General features: G+C 39.8%; 1 protein-coding gene across 1 annotated transcript; it reads right to left on the minus strand.

The window, feature by feature from the left end:
• Positions 1-19,936: 19,936 nt before the first annotated feature.
• Positions 19,937-21,998, minus strand: LOC141719890 (uncharacterized). The gene is made up of 4 exons (XM_074522254.1): positions 21,348-21,998; positions 21,005-21,153; positions 20,316-20,852; positions 19,937-20,204 (listed from the first exon to the last, which is right to left on the minus strand). The coding sequence occupies exons 1-4, from the start codon at positions 21,996-21,998 to the stop codon at positions 19,937-19,939; spliced, it is 1,605 nt and encodes a 534-aa protein (XP_074378355.1).
• Positions 21,999-23,429: the final 1,431 nt, after the last annotated feature.

A 23,429-nucleotide genomic window follows, 5' to 3' on the forward strand; every position in this document is an offset into this window, starting at 1 on the left:
AACCTTGAACAGAAATGTACCAGTGGATATCAAGTACTCCCTCCGTCCTTTTGATTTGTTATCAAAAGGATTTGACATGTTGATTAAAAAATATGTATAAAGTAGTGAAAAAGAGATTGAAAAGTGGTTGAAGTGGCGGAACCTATTGATTTTTAATATATAAAAGAGAGATAGTGGGGTAAAAGTAGTGTGAAAATGAAGAAAAAGTGGGGAAATAAGGGAATTTATTGACTATTTTTGATAAGTTTTGAAATGTAAAAAAATGAATGAGATATTTAAAAAATGAAAGTGTCAAAAAATGAAAAAGACAGATGGAGTATCTGACTATCGAACTTTGATATAAATCGTAGAGAAATACTATATATATTATAATATTACTGAGTAGGGGAAGAGGGGAGTTGTCATTTACAGACCAACTATATTTAACCGCTCAACCACATTGTAAATACTATTTACAATCAGATCAAGCAATAACCTCTGTGTTTACAATCAGATCAAGCAAGTACTGTTTGACAAAAAGCAACGAGGAGTGTGAGTAGAGCAGAATCTACGTGAATGAATAATCTCGAGATAAAAAATATATATTCATTTAAAAAAATTATTTATTATTTATTTTTTTAATATTTTATACATTTTATGTTTAAAAACACTGTAAATTTACCACGATCATATTTTTATGTAACGTTCAATTAGTACATTTTTGCCATATATTGATTGCTCGATTTTAAATGGCTGATGCATTGCACAAAATTGAGTACTTGATACATTTTGCGCAGTGATTTAAAAATTAATTTTATTAGTTTTTCTCGAAAATATACGACTCATAATGTTTATGAAATTTTTTATATAAATATAGAGTGATTGTTCAATTATAATTTACATTGGGCCTATAAATATTTAAAAATTTATTCGTTAAGCATGTCTCATTTGTCGGAGTCGATATCAAAAAATTATTAATTAGCCAAAATTATTCATTTATCGAATGTTGACGGAGGTAACAACAAAGTTTGAGCTTTCTCGCCGGAATTAAGATCTATGACGGTGGTTTTTCGCCGGAAAATAAAGCGGTGTGTGGTGGTTTGTGGTTGTTTCAGGCTGAGATTGATCAGAATAAGTGTTGGCTCCCTTATCAGCTCTCAACTTCCTACCCCTCTCAATGTGCCTACGTACCCTTTATTTAGGGATCAAGCCTGACGTAGTTCTTGTGGAACAAGAAATCTAATGGGCTTAGACTTCTTATTCCTAGGCCCGGTAAGAGCCCATCCAGAGTCCGTCTTCCGCTAGTTTTAGGAATGTCCAACTATGAGGTACAACCGTAAAGGCCCAAGGCTCGTCCGTAATCGTAGGACTTCACGGATAGGGCATCTCCCTGCCCAAGGATAACACTCCGGTACAACTATCTCCCTTGATTTACAGACGCAGGTATAACCACGGTTCACCCTAAGTGCCGGACGCATCCCTGTCCCCCGAATGAGGATAACCCATTAGATAACAAGACAGGTGATCCCAAACTCTTGGGTGCAAAGTGCAGGATGACTCCAAAGTTCTCTAACGAGGACACCCGTTGAATACAAGAACAGAGTTCCCAAAGCACACACCAATATTAACCCCGCATCCCCGACGAGGACACCTGTTGAATACAGGAGGAGGCCTTCAATCATCAGGCATACCCCTGGAGGCCTTCAAGCTTTTCACAGACATCCCCCTCCTTGACCGTCTCAAGGAGGGAATTTTTCAAAGAGTACCTGCAACAAGTACGTTAGTAAAGATAACCATCCATTCCTCCTTTCCATGCATACTTTTGTCATGAGGTCACTATTGAGAGTGTATAGACCAAACACAGGACGCGTCCTAAGACATTGGGCACGCCTTAACTTCTATAAAACCTGTATTGTTTCCTCAACAACCACTTCTCACAACAAGCCACAATGACAGGACGCGTCCTAAGCAGGACGAGCGCGTCTTGCAGCTTCCATTGTCAAAAGACCACATTCGCCAAATACTTTCACCATGGTGGACGCGTCCACAACGCTTGGGCGCGTTCTACCCTAATCATGCGCTCCCAAACTTTCTTATTATCATACCATCCTCCATAAAACATTTCCTCTAGATTGGGCGCGTCCTCTGTGTCTGGACGCGTCCTCACCTTCTACAATGCAATACCGGGTTTGACCGTACTTAATCCGCATTTGAACCGAGTCAATCCAATTCCAAATTTTGGGTATAACAACTACCCCCCAAATTTCATTTGCAGTTGAAAACAAAATTGGAATTTTACTTAAAACCATAAGCAAAATTTAGATCGCCCCAATGCAAAACATCAGGACGCGTCTAAACACCTAGACGCGCCCAAGGTTTTCATTCACAACTGACCATTGCGTGACAGCTGGTGCACACGTCATCCACCTACTTTTCTATAAATACCCTAATCATATCACATCATTGTCACTTTCATTTTTTCTCTCTCAAGAAACCGCCATCGTCGCCACTTCTAAGCTTTAGGTTCAAAGCTCCGACGATTCAGCCACCCATTACTCGATTTCTCTAGCTTAATCCAACCCCCGACTTACGAGGAATGTAAATCTTCCATTATCTCTTAATTTCACCGAGCAAATCGACTTTAATGAGCAAAAAACTGTTCGTATACCTCATGCTTCTATGAACCGTTCTTCGTTCTCTTGTATGTATATGTGTATGTATATGTAAATATACCATATTTAGCTTCTTTGATTCTGATTATATGTTTCTAGGGTTTTATTATATTTTCCCCAAATTGCTCATAGTCGATTAGAATTCCCACGTATTTTGCTAGTTTAGGGCGCGTCATCCTCAAAGGGCGCGTCTCATATTTCTTCGTTTAAGACATGTTTTTAAGTTGTTTCAACCAAAGGTCATATAGAGGCATTGCCTTACTAGGACGCGTCACCGTAACACGTCTCCTACGATAGATTCCTAGGACGCGTCCTCATACGTTTCCAGTATCTTCCCTTTTTTTCTCTTTTTTCTTTTTCTTTTTTTTACATGGATGCGTCCTCAAGTTATTCTTCCTTCTTTTGCAGCTGGAGGACGTGTCTTCTTCGTCACCTTTCCATCCATTTAAGGTTCTCAACAAACGCCTTGGGATTTACTCCCCGCATTCGATCTCTTTCAAACCTGAACTCCCTGAATTTCACAGGACAAACTCTTTTCTTGAAGCAGAACCTCGTTCATGGAAAGCTCAGACTCCGAATCGATGGATCATGTTCCCCTTAGCGCAAGACTTAGAAATAAATGAAAAAGAACCTCAATCCTCAACACTAGGGCAGCCATCGAAGATTGGTCTGATGATGAGATTGTACCCACATCTTCACAGGACGCGTCTGCTTCTCAGGACGCGAGAGGGTTCCCGACCCTGATGTATATCATGTATCCCCTCAGAAATCCGATCCTCCCCTAGAATATTGGGAACCTTCAGATGTTGAAGTGGATTGTGATTGGACAAAGCTTGGTGCTCTAACAGAATTAGAGAAAAATGCTCGAAGGAAAAAAAAACAAGCTAGCTTGTGTAGCCCTTGACTCCACTGCAACTGACTTGGGGATCCAGTGGCACATGAAATACTACGACATGGAGGGCATCAGGGCGCGCCCTCTTCGTACAATGAGACCACACATTTTCAACATTGGGAATCAAAGGATCCCCAGAATGGTGCTCACACCAAAATTGATCTCTAGGCGTGGGCGCGCCCTTACACCCGTTTATCAAGAAGATCCTGAGATGGTACAATGTAGCCCCTGTGCAACTATCCCCTAACTCTTACAAAATAGCTTGGGCTTTGTATATGATGTATCACAACCTTGGTCTGGGCGCGCCCTCTATGAAGGAATTCAGCATCTTTTATAATATCGGAAAATCCATCCAAGGTTATCATTTCCTTGTAGTCAACAAGTGGTTGAATAATAAAGGTTTCAACGAGGGAAAAATCAGCCACAAACGAGGAGCCTTTTTTCTACATATTTGATGTAAAGCGAGCCCGTTTCCGTTTTAACCTTGAGCCCAATAAGTTTTACTCTTTGGAGGCGTCCTGTAGTTATGACGCGTCTTCTTTCTTTTCCACATATCGTTGTATTACTTACTTTTCCTCTCTTTTTTTCTAGACAAAAGAACCCAAAAAGAACTAAAAGGAAAAAAAGAAGAAAAGAGCAGAGAAAGTCTTAAAATATACTGAGGAGCATTTCAATATCAAGAATATGATCACAGAAGACAATCTCAAACTAGTAGGCGCGTTGTCTGCCCGGGTTGGTTCTGTCTGCAAGTTCCGCGAGTTTCACAACGGAAAACCTGCACTTACAGACTCAGAAAAGGCTAGGGGCCTCAGTGCCGCATAAGTGATTGAGATTAATACCAGTAAGCAATTTGATTTAGAACGAGGTAAGTACATATGAGAGAGGATACGTCATGCATCTTTGGACGCGCCCAAAGCTATAATTTAGCTTCTCATTTCCAAAAGTACCAATTCACCAAAAATTTGGAGGACACGTCATATGTCTTTGCCGTACATATGATTCGTAGACGTTTCCCACACCCTTGTTTTTGGGTTTGGACGCGCCTTAGTCCCGGGACGCGTCTTATTCTAACATTTGGAACTTATGTTATTTGCCTGTTATATTTTTTCCATAATCCACGTTATAGTCAATGTGTTCTTAGGTAGGACGCGTCGTAGGTTTAGGACGCGTCATCTTTGCTTCATTTGACATATATATATGCGTTCCTCATATCTTTGCATACATTTTCCTTGGCATATCTTCATACTTTTATATGTCTTTATATTATGCTTTTGACGCGTCTTGTTATTAGGACGCGTTCTGCTATCCATGACTAATACTTTTTCATTTTGTTCATGTCACAGATATGACTTCCCTTCCCAAGGGATTTGCCATTGGGGCTTCCAAGAAGCTGAGAGCCAAGAAATAGGCCCCTGTGAAGCCTGATCCAAAGGTTAAAAACCCTACTCCTGCTGTGACTCATTCCCCTCCATCAAAAATTATTGACACTACGGTGCTGGACATTCCTGAAAAGGAGGACGCGCCCTCAAAACGTCATAAAATAGTGCCAGATGAACAATCCTTTGTTGTCCGACATCTGGGCACGTCCTCAGCTGGCTACTTCACTGAAGATGAAGTTCGAGGCTGGACGTTCGGGACCGAGGAACAAACAAAACAAGCCATGGTGAGGGCTGCAACTGAGCTTCATTTGCACGCCAGACAAAGTGCCAACATGGCTGCTAGACTCATGGCACGTCTTGTTGTTACTGACACTGCTAAAAGCCAGGCTGAAGAAAAGATCAAATTATTGGAAAATTACATCAACTTGCTTGGCCAAGAGAAAGATGCCGAGATTAAGCGCCTGCAGGAGGACATGACACGTCTTGAGGGGGAGAAAGCTGTACTAGAAGGTAATGTCTCCTCTATGGAGAAAGTGATGGAGAGTGTAATGACTTTAAATTCCACCATGCAGCTGGAGCTTGACACTCTGAACGATGACAGACTGCATGGATGGAAAGAGGAGAAGAAGCTAGTCTATCAGAATGGTTTCGCAACTGGTTTCGAGGAATGGTGCTCTGGGCTTATTGCAAATGACCCAGAGTATTCTTTCTCCAAGTTTGATGAAGACACCCAGAAATGGGTAAGTGATTTCAGAATCAGAGCTGCGGATTCCATCAAAAGCAAGAGGGTTTTTTTAGGCTTGGAGGAAGATGACGCGTCCCGAACGCCTTCTCAACTTAAAGTTCAACCTCCTCCTCCAGACAACCAAGACAAGCCTCAGGACGCGCCTCCTGCCTAGGACGCGTCTTATGTCTATTTTCCCCATTTTATCTGAACTACTTTAAGGGTGCGGGCCCCTTCAAGCCTTGCAACTTATAATGATTATCTTTGAACTCCTTTTGCTTGCACTTTTTATAATATTTCTCTTTAATTACTTTATGCATATCGTTTTACTTTCTTAATCTTGTTTTGTCATAGATATGGGCGCGTCCTATGATGAAGACGCGTCAATATTGGAATCTTATTATTATTCCCTCTACTGTCATATGTTAAGTAATTGTTCTTAATGGGCGCGTCCACTTTAATTGGGCGCGTCCTTGAATCATCTGGATAATATATTCTTAACGAGCATGATATCATGCTGTACTTGCGTATTTAGATAAGGCACAAAGCATGAGGGGCGCATCCTAATATTTTGACGCGTCTACCCTTTATTTTAAATATATATTTAATCCCTCATACTGGAAGCGTCCTTAGTATGGACGTGTCTTCCTTTTTAGTTATGAAATGTCAAAATCAAAAAAATATAAAACTGAAGGAGCATCAACCAAGATAACTTGGGCGCGTCCTTGGATTTTGTTGTTCCCTTTAACAATTACTGCTTCTATTAAAATCTGTATAGAACTACTACTCAGGGAGCGTCCTGTGATCAGGACGCGTCATAAAGCCAAGCAAATCAATAAATAAACAGCCCTCTGGAAAGTTTCAAAGTTTTTTTATTAATAATGCGCTCTAGTGTCAAAATTACACCAGTCCCACGACTACTATGCTCTGTGAGGAATTTATTCGAAAAAATGATCCTTCAACCAGTTCTAAGGTAAGTAGTACATGCACTACCCCCCAGGCTAGGAGGAATTTATTTTACTTCTAGTTTATAACCTGGGCATAACCCTAAGTATGTAATTGTTAGTCCCTTAACAATATAGCAAGAATTACAGAAGGGGGGTTGAATGGAATTCTTGAACCTTTTTCTTAAAATAAAAATGTTCAACTCGATTATGGATATATTTGTTTTGATTAGCACAATACGGAATGTAAACTTGAATGAATCAAAACATAAGTAATTAAAAACAAGAGTCTTTAAAAACTTTCTGGTGGATTTAAACAATTCCACCAGAGATATATTTAATATATCGAGAGGACTCTGTGTGCAGAAATGCCCACAGCTGCTTACACAAATAGAACTGCTATGAACACATGAAATGCTAAAGATAGTGCTTACAAAGATTTCTCTGTTGTTATTTCTTAGCTCTCTCAGTTATTTTTCTATTTGCTACTCTCTTGGTTTATATAATACCAAGATTACAAAGTCAAAAGAACTGAACAAATATAAAATCTAACAGTCTTGATCTTTGCTGCTTTTTGTCCTCTATTACCCAGTTAATGAGCTTCCACAGTGTACTTGTATCCAACTCAACGGCTGTGTGTCAGCTTTCACTGTTCAACTGATGTTTGAATCTTGATCATCTGTCGACTTTCATATCATCCGTCGATGACTTAATTGATCATCCGTCGACTGCTATGTTAAACATCCGTTGATAGCTATTTTGGTCATCCGTCAAAGCTTTGTTAATCATTCGTTGGTAGCTATTTTGGCACTTGACTTCATTTCACTTATACAGAATTACAAGACATTGCTTATGTACAGATAATCAACCTATTCTGCATATCTAGTTAAAGTCAACATGACTTATATGCCACTACAGATTCTATACAAAGGTGCATACAACACTGTGCTACAAACTTATTACATAAGCTACTCACTCGATGGATAATAAGTTAATCATCCGTCGAGACTATAATGAGTTATCCGTCGGGACTATAATTCTTATCCGTCGAGTGCTACATTATTTCACTAAGTAAAATCTACTTAGATGTTTTGTTTAGGAAATCATCGAGTACTCAACATATTCACAACAATCTCCCCCAATTTATGTCTACTGGAATTGTAGCCATAAATTAAGAGATACTTGATGATGACAAAACATCCTAAACATATATCTTTAAAGATAAGTAGATAAAATTGAAAGTGCTTCAATTTAAACAAAAATGTACAAGGTTTGGGTCACAGTCAGTTCAAGATGCTCCTCTAGTCTGAGCAGATTTTTCTAGTTCCTTGAAGGTCTGGATCTTCTTCCAAGCTTTCTGTTATTTTCTTCAATTTGATTCTGGAGCTGTCTGTGGAATTCTAATTCATCAGATTCTGAGAGATCTAACATTTCTTGCATTTCCAAGAGAGTCTCATTGCTAGAGATACTCAATTGGTCTTCTAATCCGAAGAATCTTCTCACACCCTTGTCATCCATGAATTCCATCAGCCAGTAGGGCCTTAGATGCACTCTTCTCCCTGTGTATGGGATGATAAGAGTTTTGGGTGGTGCATCTTTGGCTCTAACACTCCTTAGTTTTTCAATCTTCTTCAATACTAATCTTCTTGCAGTTATATTGAATCCAAAGTTTTTCTTGAAGGATGAATAGATTTTGATCAACACAACTTGGCTTTCTTGAAGTATCCTATGAAGAGGCCACTAAATCTCCCTCCCCCTTTGTACTTGAACACCAACCTTTCAGGTAGCTTTCTGTATGCATCAATTGCCCTTACCTCATCCAGCTCCTCCAGATAAAGGTTTAGATCTGAGAATTCTTTGATGTCACACAAGTACAGGTAGTCTCCCCTGTTGACCTTGGGTTGAGCTTTGACTACTGACTTGGATTTGAGAGGTGACAGCTTCACTTTCTTGACTGCCCTTGATTTTTTCCTTCTTGGCTTAGTAAGAATTGGCAAGTTGAAGTCAGGAATTGGTAATTTATCCCACTCTATTGGCTCATCCTTTGGCACAATAGGCTCTCCATGTATGTTCCTGTAGGGGTCCACCACCCTTATGTCTTCAAACACCACAGAGGGCTTTGATGCTTGACTTTCAGCTTGAGTGGATTCCTTTAGAAATTGATCTTCCAATTCCTTGTCAACGACATCCAACTTTCTTTTTGTTCTTTTAGCCAGTTCTTTCTTTCTTGAGGATTTCTTCTGTTCTTCAATCTTCTTCTCTGATTCAGTAGCTTGAGATGGTTGAGAGGGAATTTGTTGAGAAGAATTCACAGCCTGTAGCTTGGCCAAGATAGCAAACTGTTCTTTCTTTTGTTTAGACTTCTTTGCATCTAGAGCAGCTTGCCTCATTTCCTGCTTCAATCTGGCTTTTTCTTCTTCCTTTGCATGAGCAAATTGTGGATGTCCAGCTACCACACAAATTTCCTTCCCATTTCTGAATATCTTTGCAATTCTCTTTCTTGAGGCTGAATCAGCTGGATTTTTGTAGAGGAGAATAGATCTTGACAGAAGCTTCTTTTCATCAGGCTTGGGTGTCTCATACACAGAATACATAGGGTTCTTCAAAGATAACTTTGGATAGTTTGCCCTTGGTTTAAGAATTATCTCAGCCTTTGTAGTCTTGATGCAGGAAGATTGTCCTTTCTCCAGATAGATCATGCTCATCTCATTCACATTGATTGGCTTGACATGAGAGTGATGGATGGCTGATTGATCTGGTTCCTTGACTAATTGAAACTTTTGCTATATTTCCTCATCAATCTTTTTCCAGTTGATCAGAGTCAACTCTCCTTTATCAGCATCTTTCAAATTTGCTGCTGCTGCATTTATAAGATCTATACCATCTGCAACTGGTGGCTTGGAGATAGTAATTGAAGGTACAATTACTTTGCTGATTTGAACTAGAAGTTTCTCCCCCTCAGTTGGTCCTTTCTCCCCCTTACTTGTTTCTCTCTCCCCCTTTTTGTTATCATCAAGTGGAGGAGTTATGCCTTGTGCTTTAGCCAGTTGCATAAGAAGATTTGTCTGAGTCTGTTGATTTTGAAGAAGTAGAGCCACTGAATTCTCAATAACCTGAACTCTGTTCTCCAGCTTGGCTATCTTCTTGTCAGAATCTGATTCTCTCCTTAATCTTAGTAATAGATCATGCATGGTACCATATGGCATTATTGAATCCAGCTTCTCAGAGTTGTATGTCTTTAAGTCAGCTATATCCTTTTTCAATTCATCCACACTGAGATTCTGTCTTGAGTGTTGGATTTTCATTAAATGTAAAGAGTCTAGGTGAACTTGAAGAACAACCTTGGTACCAGCATCTGAAGCTTCCTGAAGGGCCTGCTGAATAGCTATCACTTGTTTTACCAATGACACCTCAAATTGCCCTGGTGTAAATTCCTTTGCCCATGCACATTCAGGTAAACTGAAAGCAGAACTTGGGCCTTCAGCTCCCCCTAAGTTCATGCTTCCATCCAAAGAACCAGAGTCATCATCATCAGAATTTACTCTAAATTCTTTAGATGGCTCTCCAGCTTGAGAAGGCATTCTGTTCACAGCAGCTTTATCTCTTTGAAGAGATTCTGTGGTGTGCACTAGATTCAAAGTCTGCTCTGCCTCCACATTGCCCTGAGCAGCCAACAGTTGATAGGCTGAAACAGGGTGAGTAAAAGTGTCAGCATCCAAGGAAATGTTATCAATTACAGCTTTGTAATGTTGCTGAAATTGTCTTTCCTTTTTAGCATCATCCACAATCATTGACTCACTAGCAATGGCTGGTTCCATCCTTATTTCTCCAGTACCCGCCTTTCTCTCATATTCTCTCTTTTGTTGCATCAGGGTCTCACCCTGGCTCCCCACCCTCACACCCTCACCTTCACCTACTAAGGTGGGACTCCTCTCACTCACTTTTGCCAATCCTGAATGAATGGATTGCTGAGATTCACTATTTTCCTCTCCTTTTGCCTGGGAGCAACCCAGCCTCTCACTCAATGCACTCTACTCTCTCAGTCCTAAGAGTGATTGTATTACCACCAAATCTTCTGCACTTGAAATTATTGAATTTTGAAGTTGTGTAGAGACACTCGACGGATAAGTGATATCCGTCGGGTGAGTGGTAAAGCTATCCGGCGGATAACTGCTGTTAAGCTTATCCGTCGGGATACAATCACTGCTCAACAGATGAGCAATATCCATCGAGAGAGTAGAAATGAATGAGGTGGGAAGAGAAACGATTGTTGACTCTGTGTTGATTGAAGTTATTGGAGGCACATATGTCACAATAGAATCAGAAAGAATTGGCAAGTGATCCAACAAATCATCTAAAAGATGATGCTCACTTGCACTAGATTTTGGCTTCCCCGACAGAGTTAAAGAAGGGGAATCAGGAATTGAAGTGTTTATCATGTCCACTTCCAGTGAGTTAGTTGGTGAGTATTGTGTTTCTGTGGCTTCTATTATGAGAGATTTTGGCTGTGACTCCATATTTATTGGAGCCACATCAATCTGAATTTGAGAAGGTGCAGGGACTGTGTCTTTAGCACCAGTTTGCACTAAGTGTGTGCTCTGTGCATCCCCAGTTGTTTTGAATTTCTTCTTTCTAGTGTAGGTTTGGTGTGAGCTTGTGTCCCTAACCCTCTTGGCCCGTGCTCTTGGATGAGAGCTTTGTTCAATAGCCACATCCTTTTGGGAGGATGCAGCTAGAAGTGAGCTTTTGTCCTTTTTAAGCACTACAGTTTGTTGGGAAACTGCAGTGTGGCTAGGCTGGGATTCACTCATCTCTCCAACCTTATCCTTGGGGTTTCTTTGATGTTCACCCCTTCCCTCACCTATCTTACCCTCCTTCACACTCCCCTCTTTGTCTTTGGTAGATTTTTCAACTGGTACCTTTTGAGAGATACCAGAGGGGGTTTTTTTTGATTTGGATTTAAGAATTGCAGTTGTTTTGGAAGCTTTGGTAGACAACTGTTTGGTCATTGTCACAGTTGCCATAACTATGCCTGATGTCAAAGAAATAGAAGGGATTGGAATAGTTGAGGGTGTAGATGAACTTACCTCACTTACCTGAGGTGTCAGCATTATAGGGAAATAGAACATTGGCACATCCTTGTGATGGTTGGCTCTGTTCAAGTCTGCAATAATTCTCCTCTCTTGAACCCAACAAGCTAATTTGTTGTTTGGGTTCTCAAGTTCAATCTCTTGACAAAGATGGTTAGCCAAAAGCATAAAAAATCTAGCATAGTAATTATTCTTTCCTCTTTTGGCTAAGTCACCTAGTTTAAAACCTAACTCATACACAACAAGGTCACTGAAATTGTAATATTTGTCTGTAATTAGCATGTATAGCATGTTAAGCATGGAAATGTTCACAGAATCAAAATTACTGATTTTTCCAGAAAAGACTTTAGTTACTACATCACACAAGTAACTCCATTCCTTCCTAAGAACTAGTCTTCTAATTTCACTTAGTTTTGTAGTAGGAAGTGCATAGTGAATGGAATTGAGCATATTGACAATATCAGTGTCAGTGTGTGGTGCAGTTATATTATCATCAGGAATCTTGAAACATGCTTTTATTACATCACTATTGATACATAAATCATTACCTTTGATGGTTAGAGTGATGGTTTTGTCAATAGAGTTGTAGATTGCTGTTGTCCACATCTCCTCAACAACTTCACAATAAATTGTGGGTGATTCCAGCATGGCAAAACTTAACTTGCAGTTGTGCACGAAGTCCATCATCTTATGATAGTCTTCAGATTGCTGAATCCCCTTATTGACCAAGGCAGTGAAGTTGTTCTTCTCATAGATGAACCCAGTCTGTGACATGATCTTAACTACGGGTGCCATTATTAGAGAAGAAAAGCTTGAAGAGAAAGAGGATTTTTGCTTGAGAGAGAATGAAGTAACACAGTTGAATTTGAGAATGATAAAAGAAAATGATTAGAATGAAATAAGCTTTTATACTTTTCTCAAAATCAACTGATAAAAATAATAAAGAGAAGTAAATTACCCAATAGAAATTGTCTAAAATAGCCATTTTAAAATAAACTGTAAAAATTCTACACATTATCCGTCGTGTAATGCTTACAAATTGTAAGTATACTCGATGGATAATGTTCAGGGAATTAACGGTTAAGATTTAGACACTTCGACGGATGAGGATAAGTTGATATCCGTCGAGCTTTAAAATATTCCAAAAAAGTAATTGATTTTTATTTACAATTTGTATATCGACAGATGACTCAACTCGATGGATAACGGTCATCCGTCGAGATGCAAATTTTGACTTAGCCAAAATTTTCATCCAAGACTAAAAATCAGTTAAATTTCTGGCTACCTTTCAACTTGCAAAATAATTCAGATAAATTCAAGAGTAATAAAGCATACCTAACTCACTTACCAACCTAGAAAAGGTGGACTCATCCAGTGGTTTGGTAAAAATATCTGCAAGTTGCTTCTCACTTGGAACAAAATGTATTCTACAGTACCATTCATTACATGTTCCCTTATGAAATGGTACTTGATGTCTGTATGTTTTGTCCTTGAATGTTGCACTGGATTTTCAGTGATGGCAATTGCACTTGTGTTGTCACAGAAAATAGGAATCCTGTCAACTTGCAAACCATAGTCTAGCAATTGATTTTTCATCCATAAAATCTGTGCACAGCAACTGCCAGCAGCAATATATTCAGCTTCAGCTGTAGAAGTAGAAACTGAATTTTGCTTTTTACTGAACCAGGACACAAGCTTGTCTCCTAAAAATTGACAGGTTCCTGTTGTGCTTTTTCTATCAATTCTGCAACCTGTATAATCTGCATCTGAATAACTAGTTAGATCAAAACCAGAATCTCTAGGATACCAAATGCCAAGGTTTGGTGTTCCTTTGAGATATCTGAAAATTCTCTTAATAGCTATCAAATGAGACTCTCTAGGATCAGCCTGAAATCTAGCACACAAACATGTAGCAAACATTATATCTGGCCTACTACCTGTTAAGTACAGAAGTGAGCTAACCATGCCTCTATAACTTGAAATATCCACAGACTTTTCAGTAGTGTTTAGTTCAAGCTTAGTTGCAGTGGCCATGAGAGTTTTTGCAGATGTGCAGTCCATTAGATCAAACTTCTTTAAAAGATCAAAAATATATTTAGTTTGACTAATGAATATTCCATCACTAACTTGCTTAACTTGTAAACCAAGAAAGTAAGTTGGTTCTCCCATCATACTCATTTCATACTTGCTTTGCATCAGTTTGGCAAACTTTTTACAAAGTTTCTCATCTGTAGAGCCAAAAATAATATCATCTACATAAATTTGAACAAGTATGCTAGAGCCATTCACATTTATGAAAAATAAAGTTTTATCTACAGTACCTCTTGTGAAGTGATTTTCCAAAAGGAACTTTGATAAAGTGTCATACCAGGCTCTAGGTGCTTGCTTCAGTCCATAAAGTGCTTTCAGTAGATAATAGACATACTCTGGGAAATTTGGATCTTCAAAGCTAGGAGGTTGACTTACATACACTTCTTCCTCCAAATCTCCATTCAGAAAGGCACTTTTGACATCCATTTGATAGACCTTAAAATTGGCATGGGCTGCATAGGCTAAGAAGATTCTGATGGCTTCAAGTCTTGCAACATGAGCAAATGTTTCATCAAAATCTATTCCTTCTTGCTGACAATAGCCTTTAGCAACCAATCTTGCTTTGTTCCTTACTACTATGCCATTTTCATCCATCTTGTTTCTGAATACCCATTTGGTGTCTATTGGATTCTTTCCTGTAGGCTTGGGTACCAGCTTCCATACTTTATTCCTTTCAAATTGGTTTAGCTCCTCCTGCATAGCTACAATCCAATCAGGATCTAACAAGGCTTCTTCTACCTTCTTTGGTTCTTCCTTAGACAGGAAGCTGCTATATAGACATTCTTCTTGAGTTGCTCTCCTGGTTTGAACTCTGGAAGAAACATCACCAATAATCAGTTCAAAGGGGTGATCTTTTGTCCATTTTCTTGGTTGAGGTAGATTAGCCCTAGATGAAGATACCTCAATGTTGTCTTGATGTGTGATTGAGTTTTGATTGCTAGAAACTCCCCCCTGAGTTTGTGGATCTTTGATTTGAGATTGGGGTGCTTTCTATGGGTGATTTGCCTTGACTTCCTGCTCCTTTTGATAACCCGACGGATGATGAATTTTGAGTACCGACGGATGAGGCAGGTTGTCTTCTGACGGATAATACAGATTTCCTTTCGACGGATGAAGCGTTATGTAACTCGACGGATGTTGAGTTTTGTGCTTCATTTGTGGTAGATTTGTCTGCATTATCCTTAGACACTGTTTCTTGATCACTCTCATCATCACTTTCATCACTGACCATCTCAACATTGTCGAATTTGAGGCTCTCATGGTAATCTCCATCTTTTAGTCCTTTAATCTTTTTATCATCAAACACAACATGTATAGATTCAACAACAATGTTGGTTCTTAGATTGTAGACTCTATATGCTTTACCAACAACATATCCAACAAAAATTCCTTCATCTGCTTTAGCATCAAACTTCCCATTTTGATCAGTTTGATTTCTCAGAATATAGCATTTACAGCCAAAGACATGAAGAAAGTTCAGAGTCGGCTTCTTGTTCTTGAACAATTGATAAGGTGTCATGCATCTTGCTTGATTAATCAGAGAGATGTTCTGAGTGTAGCATGCAGTGTTTACAGCTTCATCCCAGAAGTATGTTGGTAGTTTTGATTCTTCAAGCATTGTCCTTGCAGCTTCAATAAGAGATCTATTCTTTCTTTCCACTACTCCATTCTGTTGTGGAGTCCTTGCTGTTGAAACCTCATGCAAGATTCCATTTTCCTCACAAAATGCTCTCATGACATAGTTCTTGAACTCAGTTCCATTATCACTCCTGATTCTTCTAACTTTAAAATCAGGATGATTGTTAACTTGCCTTATGTGATTGATAATGATTTCACTAGCCTCATCTTTGGACTTTAGGAAATAGGTCCAAGAGAACTTTGAGAAATCATCTACAATTACTAGGCAAAATCTTTTCTTTGAGATTGACAATATATTGACTGGTCCAAACAAATCCATGTGAAGCAGTTGTAGAGGCTCTTCAATTGCTGAATCAAGTTTCTTCCTGAATGATGTTTTAATCTGCTTCCCTTTTTCGCAGGCATCACACAGTCCATCCTTTGTAAACTCCACCATAGGAATGCCTCTAACTAGCTCTTTCTTTACCAGCTCATTCATGGTCTTGAAGTTCAAATGAGATAGTTTCTTGTGCCATAGCCAACTTTCATCTTGACTTGCTTTACTGAGAAGACAAGTTACAGATTCTGCTTTAGTTGAGTTGAAGTCAGCAAGATACACATTTGCTCTTCTCACACCAGTGAGAACCACTTTGTTGTTTAGATTATTAATCACAACACAGGTTTCTTTGTTGAAGGTTACTGAGTTGCCTTTATCACAGAGCTGGCTGATACTCAACAGATTGTGTTTGAGACCATCCACTAAGGCAACCTCTTCAATGATGACATTGTCCTTTGAAATCAAGCCATATCCCATAGTATAACCTTTGCTGTCATCTCCAAAAGTGATACTTGGGCCAGCTCTCTCTTCAAACTCTGTGAGTAGGGTAGAATCACCAGTCATGTGTCTTGAACAACCACTATCCAAGTACCAAATATTCCTTCTATTTCCCTGTACACATCAAAATCAAATCAAGTTGATTTTGGTACCCAAGTTTCCTTGGGTCCTGCCTTGTTAGCTTTCTTCTTCTGTTTCTTAGGTCTTAACTCATTTGACTTAGGAATTTCAGATTCTTCCTTAGTCATTTGGGTTGGGCCTTTGAAACCACTAGATGCAACAGAATTATCATGCATGTTATGGCTAACAGGAAATGACATGCTTGGTGCAAACATGTTATTCCAGTAAGGCATGCTAAATGGCATTTGAGGCATATTGTATGCAGCATAATATGGATTAGGTGCAAATGGCATATTAGCAAACTGTGCATTCATGTTCTGTGTAGGCATAGCATTAACAGGCATGGGAGGCATGGCATTCATGTTAGAGAATTGAGGCTGAACAGACATGGGAGTAGGCATGGCAGATTTGCAATTAACAGACAAATAATTTACACTACCACATTTGACACAGATTTTTCTAGGAGCATATTTGTCAGGTGTGTAGTTATTATGTTTGTTAATCCCTACTTTACCATTCCTATCGTTTTTCCTTTTAGTCTCCGTTTTTACCTCTATCTTCTCAAGTCTGTCACTTAACTGTTTGACAGTCATGTGACCAACATTAGCCTTCTTCCCTTTCTTGGCTTGACTTGACTCTCCTGAAACAAAGTTCTTGGAAATAGACCCATACTTTTCATTTAGCTTGGTTAATTTGGCTTTGCTAATGGGTTTGCTCACAGCCGACGGATGAGGATTTTTATCATTCGACGGATAACACTTTTTGTTATCCAACGGATAGATCTCATCATCCGTCGAGTCTACATCTGTCAGCAATCCATCTACCAAAATAGGTTCTAGTTTCTCTTTATTTTTTTTCCAGGCTTCATCACAAAAAGACTCAATTCCTTGAACCTTGGTGATTTGAGCATGAACATCTCTGGATGTTTTCCATGCTTTAATCACCTCCTGTTCACGATCGAGCTGCTTCTTTAAAATTTCTTCCTTTTTCAAGGACTCAGTTAATTCCTCCTTGGCAATTCTACACTCAATTTTTAGTTTCTCAAACTCAACAACCTGAGACTCAAGCACATTATTCCTCTCACTCAAAAACAAGTTGTTTTCTTTGATTTTAGCATTTTCTTTAGTGAGGGACTTAAGTGTAACACGCAAATGATACAATTCTGTAGACATGTCATTTATTGCATCATTACACTCAGCTTTAGATAAATGTGCAAGGTTTGTAGTGATTACCTGATTACTTGAGGAACTTGTCTCTGTTTCATCAAACTTGGCCATAAGGGCTAGATTGACATAGCTAACATCCTCATCTTCATCCAAACCATCAGCTGCCCAGTCATTCTCTTGTGTAATAAAAGCCCTTTCCTTCTGTTTGAGTAGATCAAAGTATTTTTACTGGAATCTTTTCTTACTGGAATCTGACTTTCTACACTCATTTGCAAAATGCCCCGCCAAGCCACATTTGAAACACTTGAATTTTGATTTATCCACCATGTTTCTATTTAGCTTGGCAGCTCCAAAGTTCTTCTTGAACTTGAGCTTGGAAAATCTTTTTGAAAGGAATGCTAGGTGCTCATCAATGTCCTCCATGTCATCTTGGCTCAATGAATCTTCACTTTCTGCAGCTAGCCCTTTACCTTTGCTTTCACAGGCCTTTGAAGTTGATTCCACAGCTTCCATCTTCACTTCCTTCTCCTTTTCCAGTTCAGCCACTAGTGCAATGGATCCTCCTTTCTTCTTTCCTCTCTCCATTCTTTCATCCTGCTCTATCTCAAGCTCATAGGTCTTCAGAATGCCATACAGTCTCTCCAAAGTAAACTCCTTATAATCTTGTGAGTTTCTCAATGAGACTGTCATTGGTTTCCATTCCTTTGGAAGAGATCTGAGAAATTTCAGATTGGAGTCTTTAGTCTGATAGACTCTTCCATGCAATTTAATAGCATTTAGTAGCTTTTGGAATCTACTAAAAATGTCAGTGAGTGACTCACTTTCTTCATTGTGAAAATGCTCATATTGCTGAATCAGGAGCTGCATTTTATTTTCTCTTACTTGCTCAGTACCATCACAGATTATCTGTATTGTGTCCCAAACTTTCTTGGCAGTCTTGCAGTTGATGATGTTATCAAACATGTCTGCATCAACACCATTGAACAGAATGTTCATGGCCTTTTTATATTTCCTGACTTGTTCAATATCAGGATCAGACCATTCATGCCTTGGCTTTGGAACAGATGGTTCATTTCATGTTGTAGCTCTCATTGGAACATGAGGGCCTCTTTCTATGCAGTCCACATAGGCCTCATCTTGAGAAAGCATATGAAGATGCATCTTTACCTTCCAATGATGGTAATTGTCTTTATCAAGAAAAGGAATCTTGACTCCAACATCTTTCTTGTTCATCTTGCTGAATTGTTTTGATCTTTAAACTCTTTGTAGATTAAGAGCTCGCTCTGATACCAATTGTTAGTCCCTTAACAATATAGCAAGAATTACAGAAGGGGGGTTGAATGGAATTCTTGAACCTTTTTCTTAAAATAAAAATGTTCAACTCGATTATGGATAGATTTGTTTTGATTAGCACAATGCGGAATGTAAACTTGAATGAATCAAAACATAAGTAATTAAAAACAAGAGTCTTTAAAAACTTTCTGGTGGATTTAAACAATTCCACCAGAGATATATTTAATATATCGAGAGGACTCTGTGTGCAGAAATGCCCACAGCTGCTTACACAAATAGAAATGCTAAGAACACAGGAAATGCTAAAGATAGTGCTTACAAAGATTTCTCTGTTGTTGTTTCTTAGCTCTCTCAGTTATTTTTCTATTTGCTACTCTCTTGGTTTATATAATACCAAGATTACAAAGTCAAAAGAACTGAACAAATATAAAATCTAACAGTCTTGATTTTTGCTGCTTTTTGTCCTCTATTACCCAGTTAATGAGCTTCCACAGTGTACTTGTATCCAACTCAACGGCTGTGTGTCAGCTTTCACTGTTCAACTGATGTTTGAATCTTGATCATCTGTCGACTTTCAGATCATCCGTCGATGACTTAATTGATCATCCGTCGACTGCTATGTTAAACATCCGTTGATAGCTATTTTGGTCATCCGTCGAAGCTTTGTTAATCATCCGTTGGTAGCTATTTTGGCACTTGACTTCATTTCACTTATACAGAATTACAAGACATTGCTTATGTACAGTTAATCAACATATTCTGCATATCTAGTTAAAGTCAACATGACTTATATGCCACTACAGATTTTATACAAAGGTGCATACAATACTGTGCTACAAACTTATTACATAAGCTACTCACTCGATGGATAATAAGTTAATCATCCGTCGGGACTATAATGAGTTATCCGTCGGGACTATAATTCTTATCCTTCGAGTGCTACATTATTTTACTAAGTAAAATCTACTTAGATGTTTTGTATAGTAAATCATCAAGTACTCAACATATTCACATCAGTAATAAAAAAGATATGTAAGGGGCCAAAACCGCGCCTTACTGATAATACTTTCGGAGATGTTTCGCGTTCCAAGCTCGCGGAACCAGCTTTCCTTCCATATCCTCAAGGTGATAAGTTCATTTCCATAAGATTGCTTTTATCTTGTATGGTCCTTCCCAATTAGCTCCAAACACTCCATGATGGGTATTCTTTGTGTTTGACATCACTTTCCTAAACACCAAATCTCCTACCTTCAGCAGCTGTCCCTTTACTTTCTTGTTATAATACCTTACAACACGCTGTTGATACGCCACAAGCCTCAGCTGATAATTTTCCCTTGTTTCTTCCAAGAGATCCAAATGCAGCCTTTGATTAATCTCTGCATCTTCTTCCGTGTAACGATCTCTGCGAAGCGATCCCGAACCAACTTCCACGGGGACCATAGCTTCATAGCCGTAAGTCAGCATAAATGGAGTTTCTCCCGTAGTAGATCGTGGAGTAGTGTTGTAAGACCACATCACTTTTGAGAGTTCTTCAGGCCAATTCCCTTTGCGCTCTTCCAGTTTGGCTTTGAGGGTATGCTTTATTATTTTATTCACAACCTCTGTCTGCCCATTGCTTTTAGGATGATAGACCGCTGCAAACTCCTTTTTTATTTTCAAATCCTCACACAGTTGTCGCAACTCCTTACTGTCAAACTGCTTTCTGTTGTCCGACACAAGCTTGTAAGGGATTCCAAATCTGCACACGATGGAGTTGAAAATAATGTCTCTGATTTTCTTTACGGTGATAGTCGTCAACGACATTGCTTCTGCCCATTTAGTAAAGTAATCCACCGCGACCACCGCATACTTAACATCCCCTTTAACCTTGGGCAGTTCCCCAATAAGATCTATTCCCCACATGGCAAATGGCCACGGGCTTACCATAGACGTCAAGAGCGTCGCTGGCATAGATGAATAGTTTGCAAAGTGCTGGCAGCGATCACATACTTTGACAAAATTTGCAGCATCTTCTTTCATCGGGTATGCCAATGATACCCCTGAAGTAAAACTTTCATTTCCAAAGAACTACCCCCCGAGTGATTACCACAAATTCCTTCATGCACCTCCCTTAATATATAATTTCCTTCTTATTCATCAACACATCCGAGCAACGGTTTATTGAAGCCTCTCTTGTACAGAACTTCATCGCACACCACATACCTTGTAGCCTGGTAGCGGAGCCGACGAGCCTTGAACTTATCTTCCGGTAGCGTTCCCTTGTGAATGTAGGCAAGAATGGGTGTCATCCATATTTCCTTGGGAGCCGCATCTACTTGCATTGCCTCTATCTCCGGGATGCTAGGAATTTCCTGAATCTCTAAAGGTATGGATCACAATAACACAGCCTCTTGCTGCGACCCCATTTTCACTAAAGCATCTGCGTTGCTGTTCTTTTCCCGCGATACACATTCCAACCTAACCTCTTTGAACTTTCCGATCAGGCGCTGCGTACATCTCAAGTACAATTCCGTTCGCGGGCTCGCGCTTGAAACCCCTCATTCACCTGATTCACCACCAGCTCCGAGTCACTCCTCGCAATTAGATTTCGCACCCCCATTTCCAAAGCGATCTTTAATCCATTAATCAATGCTTCATACTCCGCATCATTATTCGCTGCATAAAATTTGAAGTGAATTGTGCTCATCAGATGATGGCCTTCTGGAGACACGAGTACTATGCCTGCACCTGCTCCTCTATTGTTAACTGCCCCATCTACATGTAAGGTCCACCAGGGATGTGGGAACTCTTCTAAAGATTCTTCATTACGAGGGGGCTGGAGCACTACCAAAACCTTATCATCAACGGCAGAATTAAATTCCAACAAAAAATTGGCTAAGACTTGTCCTTTAATTGCTGTACGGGGCATGAATTCCAAGTCAAACTGTCCCAACTCTACGGCCCATTTCAACATCCTCCCCGATAATTCTGGCTTGTGAAGGACTTGTCGTAGCGGATATGTTGTGTGGACTTCAATTCTATGGGCCTGGAAGTACGACCGTAACCTCCTTGACACGAGGATCAAGGCATAAACCAGTTTCTCCATGCTTGTGTAGCGAGTCTCAGCGTCGTGTATTCGCTTGCTCACATAATACACTGGTGACTGTTGCCCATCTTCCTCCCTTACTAGAACACCGCTGATTGAATACTCCGACATTGCAAGGTACAGTATTAGAGATTCTCCATCTAACAGTTTTGACAATATGGGAGGGTTTCCCAATTGTTCCTTGATCCTTCTAAAAGCCTCTTCACATTATGACGTCCATACAAAATCTTTCCCTGCCAATTTAATCGCCTTAAAGAATTCCTTGCATCTGTCAGACGACTTGGAAATAAATCGATTTAGCACGGCGATCCTTCCAGTTAAGCTCTGTACCTGTTTTACATTGGTGGGTGATTTCATATCCAATAATGCCTTGATCTTTGCGGGGTTAACTTCAATTCCCCTATGGTTGACAATGAATCCAAGAAACTTGCCCGACTCCATGCCGAACACGCACTTTTGTGGATTCAACTTCATGTGAAATCTCCTTAGAATGTTAAACATTTCCATCAAGTGCTCGATATGGTCATTAGCCTCCTTGGATTTTACCAACATATCATCCACATACACCTCCATGGTTCACCCAATCTGGTTTTTGAACATCATATTCACCAACCACTGATAAGTTACACCAGCGTTAATCAATCCAAACGACATTCCTATGTAGCAGTATAGCCCCATGTCGGTGATGAAGGATGTATGCTCTTGATCGGGACCATACATGAGAATCTGATTGTAACTAGAGTATACATCCATGAAACTTAGCAAGGCATGCCCTGCCGTCGCGTCAACCAACTGATCAATTCGTGGGAGCGTAAAACTATCCTTTGGACAGGCCTTGTTGAGATCTGTGAAATCTACACACGTCCTCCACTTTCCGTTCGGCTTTTTTACGAGCACTGGATTTGCAAGCCACTCGAGGTAGTAAGATTCTTTGATCAACCCCACTTCCAACAGTCGGTCCACCTCTTCTTTTAATGCTATCACCCTTTCCCCGCTCACTGGGCGACGCTTTTGTCGTACGCCCGTGTAATTAGGGAAAATGTTTAGCCAATGACACATTACTCCGGGGTCGATTCCCACCATGTCTGAATCACTCCATGCAAAGACATCGAGATTTTTAATCAGAAAATGAGTAAGTCTTTCTCTCATTTCATCACTTAGCGGAGATCCCACTTTCAAAACCTTGCTCGGGTCACCCTTGTCGACCGGAACAGATATTGTGTCTTCGACCGACCACGTCTTCTCAGCGGGCATAGGGATCCTGGGATCCAGATCAAAATCAAAGTCACGGGGGTCCTCGATGCCCATTTTTGCATACGGGGGCGTGTCCCCATGTTTGGGATCATCTACCTCAGGACAAGGCGTGGCCTTGTGCAACGCAGGTGTGGAGAGCGCGTCCTCATTTTGAAGAGCATCAACCTCAATTCCATTTTCACTCTTCAAGGGCGCGTCCTCTTTTTCAGGAGCATCCACCTTGAGGCTACTTTCGAGACTTTGTAAAATCTCACTTCTTCCTTCCAACTTTTCTCCGTTAACCTCCTT

Source organism: Apium graveolens, chromosome 4, assembly GCF_009905375.1.
Source record: "Apium graveolens cultivar Ventura chromosome 4, ASM990537v1, whole genome shotgun sequence".
Lineage (NCBI taxonomy): Eukaryota > Viridiplantae > Streptophyta > Magnoliopsida > Apiales > Apiaceae > Apium > Apium graveolens.